This window comes from Sinocyclocheilus rhinocerous, unplaced genomic scaffold, assembly GCF_001515625.1.
Source record: "Sinocyclocheilus rhinocerous isolate Xijiao unplaced genomic scaffold, SAMN03320098_v1.1 scaffold975, whole genome shotgun sequence".
NCBI classification, from domain to species: Eukaryota; Metazoa; Chordata; class Actinopteri; order Cypriniformes; family Cyprinidae; genus Sinocyclocheilus; species Sinocyclocheilus rhinocerous.
Window position 1 is genome coordinate 1415173 of NW_015628726.1, and position 10671 is coordinate 1425843.

Here is a 10671-nt window from a genome sequence, read left to right on the forward strand (position 1 = left end):
AATAATAATAATAATATTGTGTGTATATGCAATTATTATTGTATATCTAAGTCTATATACTGATATAGACATATATGCAATTAATATATATATATATATTCAATGCAGCTTTATGTGTTCTAGAGGAAAAAGGCAACAAAAGATCTTATATCACTTAAATGACAACTAATATCACTCTCATTCTTTCTCCTTTGCACCTCACAGCATGTCTCTCGTAAAGTATGGCCTGTACAACAACTTCTGCAAATATATATTTATTATCTTTATTTCTTTCTATCTATCTATCTATCTATCTATCTGTGTGTGTGTTATTATTATTATTATTATTGTGTATGTGTATACAACACACTTTTAAGATTATGCCATATGACCTCAGCTATGATTAGATAACTTATTTTCAAGTAAAATGAGTATAAATGCCCCAAGCAAGTTGCAGAATAAATAATAAATAGATTACATAGTGACATACTGCCACTCGTTTCAGGTAAATGTTTTCCATGTAATATATATTAACATATGGCATAATCTTAAAGGTACGGATGATATGATTCAAGTAGGACATGTACCTAAGTGAAAATCCTATCCCATCAAATCATCCCATCAAATCATAGTCCCAACTCTTACCTTCTACTAAAATCATAGGTTTATGAAAATGTTAAAACCCCTGAACCCCAACCTTAAGCCCTCAAATATGATTGGTTAACAGGAATGTTGATCCAGGATTATCAAGGATTTTAAAGGGATAGTTCACCCAAAAATGAAAATTACCCCATGATTTACTCACCCTCAAGACATCCTAAGTTATATGGCTTTCTTCTTTCAGACGAATACAATTGGAGTTCTATTTAAAAATGTACACCTAGGACGGCTTGAGGGTGAGTAAATCATGGGGTAATTTTCATTTTTGGGTGAACTATCCCTTTAATCCAGGAATGTGTCCTACTGGGATAAGCTTGATAAGCTTGAAGGTACAGAAGGAAAACCTAATTCTGAGGGTGGAAAATAGGGGCATAAAACTACACTAAACATAAAATTTGGTGCATGAAACCTAATGAAAAACTGTCAAAACGTATGCCCCCTGTAAAAAACACAGAGGCACTAAATTTACATTAAGTGACTGCATGTAATTCTACTCTGTAGTGGGTTTTGATCACATAGTATGACACTGTGTTTCACAGTTAGTGTGTGTGTGTGTGTGTGTGTGTGTGTATACCTGATTCTGTTTGAGTGTTGACACTAGTTTCTGTAGAGTAATGTTCTCCTCCTCCAGTTCAGTGTAGTCCTGCAGCAGTCTGGTCTCTCTGAACTTATACTCTCTGATTTCCTCTCTCATCCTGTTCCTTTGTAGCTCTAACATCTCATTATTCTGACAGAGAGAAAGGGAAGGTCAACAGAAAAAAATGAGTCACTTGGCTGTTTAAGCATTACCCCATGTCAGAAGAAAGAATGATTCACAAAATCAGCTTGTTAAAAAGGGAAAAACAATATTGATGTTCTCGACAGCATACAGTAGTTTGAGGGGTTTGTCTTCTCCAAAGAGGCGAAGAAAGCAGTATGTTGTTAAACACACACACACACACCAAAAAAAAAAAATAATTTAATTAAATAATCAAATCAAATAAAATAAATTTAAATAAAATTAGCAGCAGTAACCCCTATACAGTATATTTATTGAAGGACTCCTTATTGTCATTATAATGTTGGTAAATAAAATACAAATAAAATAAAATAAAATAAAATAAAATGAAGAATATAAGCAGCAGTAAACCCAACATATCTATTAAGAGCCTCTGTTTCTCATTATATTGGTGTTATGTGCGAGTATGTCATGGTGAATCTTTGTAAGGAATCTATAAAAATCCATTAGCCTTACATACAATAGCTTTATATTTCTGTGAGTCAGAGTCTAAGATGATACTGAGCATGTCAACACTTGAGCTGACAGGAATGCTGGGTAACAAATTGCTTTCCGTCAGAGGAAACCCTCAAGTCAGCACTTTTCTTCCTCACAGTTCAACCTATATGGGAAAGCCGAAACAAAGGCTTCTTTAACAGCTGAAACAGAATGTTACAAGCAAGATGACAAAAAGTTGTATAAATCTCAATGAGAGTGAGTCACAATCAGAGGCCAAAAGGTACCTCTTTATGACTTTCTACCAAGGTACTAGCCCTGATCTTCAATCACAATGCCTTGTACAACTGTTTGTGGCAGCATTCACAGTGTAGTAAGCTTTGGAATACTTTAAACCAAGGCCGTAACCATGGGGCGAATGTAAAACATTTCTACATTTCATAAAACAGTTTACTAATATTAAATGATTTGCAGCTTCCATCTTACCTAACTTTCTTTCAACGTTAAACTGATGCTTTGCGCTGGAATTCGCGCTCTGCTTCTGTGAACAGCAAACCCTGCCTACTTTGATTTGATTGGCCACATCAATTATTTTGACATTGACGAGCACTGTTAGAGTGCTGAGCCAGACCAGGCTGAAAATGTAACTTTTAAAGCTTTTTGTCATCTTAAAAACCAGAGCGCTGCGTAATGAAGTGCAGCAGATCAGTGCAAGAATTTCAAATATTGGGTGGGGGGCAGATTGGCCATGGTATTGGACTTGTCCCCCTCAATGTCTATGGTAGTTACAACCCTGCTTTAAACCATTCTTCAAGAACAGATTGCTGGAAAATCACAATTGCTGAGACAGAAACCCCCCCACTGTTGCACAAATGGGCAGAAATGCCGATGAAGAGTCAAAGGTGTGGAACAGACATGGGAACGAAGCCAGCCTTGGGAGAAACCTAGATGCTGATTAGGCAGTAGGACAGGCATGAAGTGCACAGCATTTTTTAATCATCTCATCTCTTATCCATGATTTACTCACCCTCAAGACATCCTAAGTTATATGGCTTTCTTCTTTCAGACGAATACAATTGGAGTTCTATTTAAAAATGTACACCTAGGACGGCTTGAGGGTGAGTAAATCATGGGGTAATTTTCATTTTTGGGTGAACTATCCCTTTAATCCAGGAATGTGTCCTACTGGGATAAGCTTGATAAGCTTGAAGGTACAGAAGGAAAACCTAATTCTGAGGGTGGAAAATAGGGGCATAAAACTACACTAAACATAAAATTTGGTGCATGAAACCTAATGAAAAACTGTCAAAACGTATGCCCCCTGTAAAAAACACAGAGGCACTAAATTTACATTAAGTGACTGCATGTAATTCTACTCTGTAGTGGGTTTTGATCACATAGTATGACACTGTGTTTCACAGTTAGTGTGTGTGTGTGTGTGTGTGTGTGTGTATACCTGATTCTGTTTGAGTGTTGACACTAGTTTCTGTAGAGTAATGTTCTCCTCCTCCAGTTCAGTGTAGTCCTGCAGCAGTCTGGTCTCTCTGAACTTATACTCTCTGATTTCCTCTCTCATCCTGTTCCTTTGTAGCTCTAACATCTCATTATTCTGACAGAGAGAAAGGGAAGGTCAACAGAAAAAAATGAGTCACTTGGCTGTTTAAGCATTACCCCATGTCAGAAGAAAGAATGATTCACAAAATCAGCTTGTTAAAAAGGGAAAAACAATATTGATGTTCTCGACAGCATACAGTAGTTTGAGGGGTTTGTCTTCTCCAAAGAGGCGAAGAAAGCAGTATGTTGTTAAACACACACACACACACCAAAAAAAAAAAATAATTTAATTAAATAATCAAATCAAATAAAATAAATTTAAATAAAATTAGCAGCAGTAACCCCTATACAGTATATTTATTGAAGGACTCCTTATTGTCATTATAATGTTGGTAAATAAAATACAAATAAAATAAAATAAAATAAAATAAAATGAAGAATATAAGCAGCAGTAAACCCAACATATCTATTAAGAGCCTCTGTTTCTCATTATATTGGTGTTATGTGCGAGTATGTCATGGTGAATCTTTGTAAGGAATCTATAAAAATCCATTAGCCTTACATACAATAGCTTTATATTTCTGTGAGTCAGAGTCTAAGATGATACTGAGCATGTCAACACTTGAGCTGACAGGAATGCTGGGTAACAAATTGCTTTCCGTCAGAGGAAACCCTCAAGTCAGCACTTTTCTTCCTCACAGTTCAACCTATATGGGAAAGCCGAAACAAAGGCTTCTTTAACAGCTGAAACAGAATGTTACAAGCAAGATGACAAAAAGTTGTATAAATCTCAATGAGAGTGAGTCACAATCAGAGGCCAAAAGGTACCTCTTTATGACTTTCTACCAAGGTACTAGCCCTGATCTTCAATCACAATGCCTTGTACAACTGTTTGTGGCAGCATTCACAGTGTAGTAAGCTTTGGAATACTTTAAACCAAGGCCGTAACCATGGGGCGAATGTAAAACATTTCTACATTTCATAAAACAGTTTACTAATATTAAATGATTTGCAGCTTCCATCTTACCTAACTTTCTTTCAACGTTAAACTGATGCTTTGCGCTGGAATTCGCGCTCTGCTTCTGTGAACAGCAAACCCTGCCTACTTTGATTTGATTGGCCACATCAATTATTTTGACATTGACGAGCACTGTTAGAGTGCTGAGCCAGACCAGGCTGAAAATGTAACTTTTAAAGCTTTTTGTCATCTTAAAAACCAGAGCGCTGCGTAATGAAGTGCAGCAGATCAGTGCAAGAATTTCAAATATTGGGTGGGGGGCAGATTGGCCATGGTATTGGACTTGTCCCCCTCAATGTCTATGGTAGTTACAACCCTGCTTTAAACCATTCTTCAAGAACAGATTGCTGGAAAATCACAATTGCTGAGACAGAAACCCCCCCACTGTTGCACAAATGGGCAGAAATGCCGATGAAGAGTCAAAGGTGTGGAACAGACATGGGAACGAAGCCAGCCTTGGGAGAAACCTAGATGCTGATTAGGCAGTAGGACAGGCATGAAGTGCACAGCATTTTTTAATCATCTCATCTCTTATTTAGTCTTACTTATAATTTACACTACCACTCAAAAGTTTGGGGTCAGAATGTTTTTATTTTCTGAAATAAATTAATACTTTTATGGAGCTCTTGTCATTCACCCATTTACAATCCCTGCTGGTACCGAGATTCAAACCCACGAACTTTGGGTTACAAGTCCGACTCTCTAACCATCAGACCATGACTGATCACCCATTTACAATCCCTGCTGGTACCGAGATTCAAACCCACGACCTTTGGGTTACAAGTCCGACTCTCTAACCATCAGACCATGACTGAGAGCAATGATGCTGGAAATTCAGCTTTGACATCACATAAAATATAATGAAATAGAAAACAGCTATTTTAAACTGTAATAATATTACTGTTTTTACAGTGTTTTCGATCAAATAAATGCAGCCTTGGTGAACATGAGACTTCTATAAAAAATACAAAAAAAAAATAATTACCAACCCTGAAAAAAAAACATATAATAAAATATTAAAGTAAAATTTAATTTGATATCCTAATGTATATGAAAAAAAAAGCGTCTAGACGTTCACTGAAGCTGCAACAAAAATCAATCCAAATTGAAGTAAAGCTGTCGCCAACAAATCCTCCATAACTGGAATTAGAGGATCAAACACTGTCATGGCAGAAGATATTTTGCACACCCTGGCAGATGACCTTCCCCTGAGCTGAGATATTGATTACTGTACACAATACAGGAGCTCTCCCAGAGGATGTGATGTCTCACTGCATATTCCAAGCGCTGCTGTGCCAGTTCAAATGAGCTGGGCATGAACTCCAGGGGATTACTGACCAATTATCTCCCAGTACAGCTCTATTGTAGCAGTTGTAATCATGGGCTTCACACACTCAGGGGTCAGGAGCAGTGCAGTAGCCTACAGTACTGTAGCAAACCTAGTATGTGCCATGCCAAAATCCACTACAGTAATGCTGGTTATAAGATGGAAGTGTTGCACACACATTATGAAGTAAACATAGGCCAGAATTAAACTAGTGGCATAAAATGGTATAATAATGACTTCTAAACCACCCTTTCCTGCCTGCCCCCTATTCCATTGGTCAACAAACAAGTAGACCCACCCCAATCGCACAACATTGGAGCTATTCTGAAAGTGCCACAGAGATTTTGGGAAGTCAGTCTATGCTTACTCATACTTTATCTGTACATTAATTGGGATAGGTAAAATATTTTAACAGTGATAAAATGTTCAAATACTTCAAGAAATAAACAACTCTCAAACATCTTGTGAAATAGCAGTTATGAACACATTTTGCTGGTCTAAAATGTATGGCACACATGATATGCTCAGTGTTATATCATAGTTTTTATTTTTATATTTTCTGTTTTCATTTTAATTATAAAGCTTCAGTAATTTTGTTGTGTTTTTTGTTTATTATTATTATTATTGTCTGTGTCTAATATGTTTATATAGTTTTTATGAATTTTCTTTCAGTTTTAGTTTGAGTTATTTTAGTACATCAAGTTAAACTAAATGAAACTGAGAAATGTTTCCTTGCCAACTAGATGAAAATAAATAAGTGTAAGGTTTATATATATATATATATTTTTTTATTTCAGTTAACATTTATTTTATTTCAAGTAACAAAAAAATGTTTTGTTAATGGTTTTAATTTGAGTTACCTATAATAGCCCTGCATATGTTTTAAAAAAAAAATCTAAATTACAACCAACAGATTTATATCAATTACTTGGAATAGGATTTGTCTTGATTAAAATTAAATGAAGACAAAAATAAAACAATGCGGGAAAACCTGCAGCTAATGTTCTTCTACAGATGAAATGCGTCCAGATTATGATCAACTACTTTGCCAAACTACATTTATCAAGAGTACGCATAAAAAAAATCTAAATTTCTAAACTTCTAAAGCCACTTTTATAATGTCTATTCAATGATTTATTGCTTAATATCTTAATATATATATTTTTTTGCCGTGTAAAACATTCTAAAAACATAAAACTATTTGTAAAATAAATTTAGCATGACATTTCAGTTATTATTTGAGCTATAACTGAATAAAATGCTCATGTTAACGTAATCTAGACCGTCAGAGTACCTTGATTTACTGTGGTAATTAAGCTATTCAAAATGTGAGGTGTGACCCGGTGTGAAATTCTAAGTGAAATTCCCTGTCTCATAGGCTGTGTGTGTACAGTGTGTCTTTGTGCCGACCTCAGGGCATTTCTCTTATGCCACAGCTTAGCCATGGATTTGCCCCCTACAATGCACTATGGCGACAGCCTCTGACCCTGACACCACCCTCTGCCTCCAGTGACTGCTGACACACAGACTGACTCCCCTCAAAATAACCCGTTGACCCAAGATGGGAGTTTCATATAGTCTTGTAAAATTAATTACATTAGCACAAGGGTGTGCTAATTTTCCAATGTGTATACTTGGATATGTTTTATATGGATGTAATGTGACAGCAGTTCCACCAGTATAAGAAAATACACAGCTCACCTCTCCGAGTTCCTGCACCAGGGCGTTGAGATGTTCAGTCTCCACTTGGGCGCTGGAGGCCACGGAGCTGCTCAGGTTGAGCTGGGTTTGAAGGTCCACCAGACGTCCCATATAATAGGCCTCTTTGGAGGCAGATTCCTGCAATAATGTCTCTTCGTTTGTCTCACCATCCTCGGCTACTTTACGCTGGCTGGTGTAAGCCTGACCGAACGCCTGGAGAAAAATGAATGACAGAAACAGAAAAGGGGTGTTTAAGGAAGTGTCGACAAAAATTATGGCTGTGTTCACAACAGCCTACTACCATACTACCAAACACCTGACGGTAGCCATCGACTTCCATAGAATTATTTTCCACACTATGGAAGTCAATGGCTACCGTCAACTGTTTGGTTACTAACATTCTTCAGAATATCTTCTTTTGTGCTCAACAGAATAAAGAAAATCATACAGGTTTGGAACACCTTGAGAATAATGTTGAGTAAATGATGACAGATATTTAATTTTTGAATGAAATATTAATTTTAAGTATACTGAGCCTCTGCATATTTTATCATTGCATAACAGCATACCAATTCATGACAAAAGATCAAGCAATTAACACTGACAGATATGTGCTATTAGCAAGTGTCAAGAATAATTAGGTGACCCGAATGAATAGACTAATATGCTAAATGACACCAAATTAACAAAACCAATGTGATCTGATATTACAGAAAGCGACAAGGCATTAAGATTCGACAGATTTGATCTTGCTCAGATTTGATTGAGCTGTCAGCATGAAAAAACCAAGGTGTGTCAATATTACTGTTAGATGGCACAATATGAGATGTGTTTGTTAATGTAAGTGTAATGTAATTTGAATTTAAATCACACTTCCTGGTGAGGACGGCCCACATTTCAACAAAACTGCACCACCTTTCCTCTCTCATCACCTGCCCAGGCAAAGTGCTGCACTTCAAGGTAACTGAGATAATATTTCAGCTGCTCACTCGGATCAATAGAAACAGTGTTCCGATTGCCCTGACACAGGTTTTCACTCCATGCAGATCCGGTGTTTCATGACTTAAGCATCCTGTCTTGATTGGAAGATGGCGGTAGATGATAAACAGGAAGGAGGAATGAGCCAGGGTAAACAGTCTGACCTGTTCTGAAAAGTTATCACAAGGCTAATCGGTATATTATTAAATCTATTGCTCATTTTATGCTTTCATGACACTACATGTACACTATTGCACTTGTGCATCATGGTGCATCTTAAGCAATAAGTCAATAAAGCAATAATGACAGATTATAATATGCAAGTACAGGTTATATGGTGTCTTTGTGATGCTCACAATACCTGAGCCATTATGAGAGAAGCATAACTGGAATGAGTACCAGCAGAGACCTCCCATCTGAAGAGAAAATCAATTAAAGACACACTAAAAAGAGGAAGAGATGTGTATATGGATGGGGGAAAAAATCAATTGGAGTACTGATGGCAGCTTACAGCAAATCTGAATGAAGAGTGAAGGTGGTTAAAAAGTTGCTGATGTGGATGCAGAAAATGTCAAATACTGGAATGGCTTTCCAAGCACTGAACCAATTCAAGTCATAACTAATTTAAGAAAGAAAGATTTCAAGAAATACAATATTTCAAAGCAAAAGGTTGTTTGGGTAAATGCAAAAATTGGTTTATATGTAAAGATATTTACACATATTTCAAAATAACCCCAAACAAAATATTTTATAAAAACATAAAAATAAAACAAAATAAAATAATAAAATACAATTTAATAAAATATATTACAGTAATGAGAATTTAGTTTTTTCTAAAAAAAATCATAATGGTCCAAAAACTTCCTTTATGCAATAAATAAAAAAAGTGCACAATAATATGTTATTTATCATATCAACAGTTTAGTTTTATAAGCAGATATTACCCATGTATTAGAGTGTAAACAACACGAGATTTCTTTTTTTATTGCCTATAGTGGATCAAAGTGTATTGTCTGTTGTGACCACAGGCCATTTATCATACTTGCCCATTTCATGGACAATGAAAATATTCCTACTACATGAATTTTTTATTATTGTCAGGAATTTGATTTACGATGCACTTTTGCAGTGTATTTGATCCAATTCTCAAATTCTACTTAATAATCCAGTTTCAGTGGTTAAATGCACAATAATATGTTATTTATCATATCAACAGTTTAGTTTTATAAGCAGATATTACCCATGTATTAGAGTGTAAACAACACGAGATTTCTTTTTTTATTGCCTATAGTGGATCAGAGTGTATTGTCTGTTGTGACCACAGGCCATTTATCATACTTGCCCATTTCATGAACAATGAAAATATTCCTACTACATGAATTTTTTATTATTGTCAGGAATTTGATTTACGATGCACTTTTGCAGTGTATTTGATCCAATTCTCAAATTCTACTTAATAATCCAGTTTCAGTGGTTAAATGGTCACTGCCACAAGATTATCAATGAATAATGACTTACAGTTCAGAATATTTCTTAGACAAAGCTATGGCTTATGAAGACTAGTGAATATAAGTCCTTTAAATCATTTTTGGGTGTACTATCTCTTTAACACTCACAGTTTTTTCTTTCCTTTCCTTTTGATTACTGAACTCTGGGGAGAAGGCACAAAAGCGAATGGATACACCGTGTTGATTAATTCAGTGACAGAAGTGTGAATAAGCTCTCATTGTGATTTAAAATGAGGGCCTGTCGAAGTCCCAGAATCCCTGCTGAAGGCCCTCTGCCTCCCAGCTGCGCTCTGAGAGAGAACAAGAGAGAGATGTATGGACTCACGTATCGGACGTTGCTGTGACCACAGAGACTCGATCTTTGCTGTATAATGTAGGAGGCAGATGGTTTGTGGAGGCAGTGTGTCCGTAAAGCTGAATTTCTCCATCTGGTTCCTGTTATTTAAAACGGGCGGTCACACTACGATGCCCACTCAATAACTAATCTCTACACTAGTCTCTGAATTTTAAGTTTGATGTTTATGGCATATTCAAATTTTGAAAACTTTTGAGGCATTGTCTCTCATGGATGAAACTCACAGAAATTGTCAGAGCCATATTTCTTCCAAATAAATAAATAAATAAATAGTGTATTTTATATATATATAATATATATATATATATATATATGTGTGATCAGTCTGGCGAGTAAACTAAAAAATTTACTAGCCAATGGCGATTCAATTGCCAAGGT

The 10671-nt window shown here is 36.0% G+C and overlaps 1 protein-coding gene across 1 annotated transcript in view; it reads right to left on the bottom strand.

Moving 5' to 3' along the window:
* LOC107738411 (protein bicaudal D homolog 1-like) overlaps positions 1–10671 on the bottom strand; it is a 44983-nt gene that overhangs the window by 15877 nt on the left and 18435 nt on the right. Inside the window, exons 2-3 of the mRNA XM_016550180.1 lie at positions 7453–7665; positions 3309–3461 (exon numbers count right to left, since the gene is read on the bottom strand). Coding sequence (XP_016405666.1) covers positions 3309–3461; positions 7453–7665 — 366 coding nt within the window. The remainder of the gene's footprint in view (positions 1–3308; positions 3462–7452; positions 7666–10671) is intronic.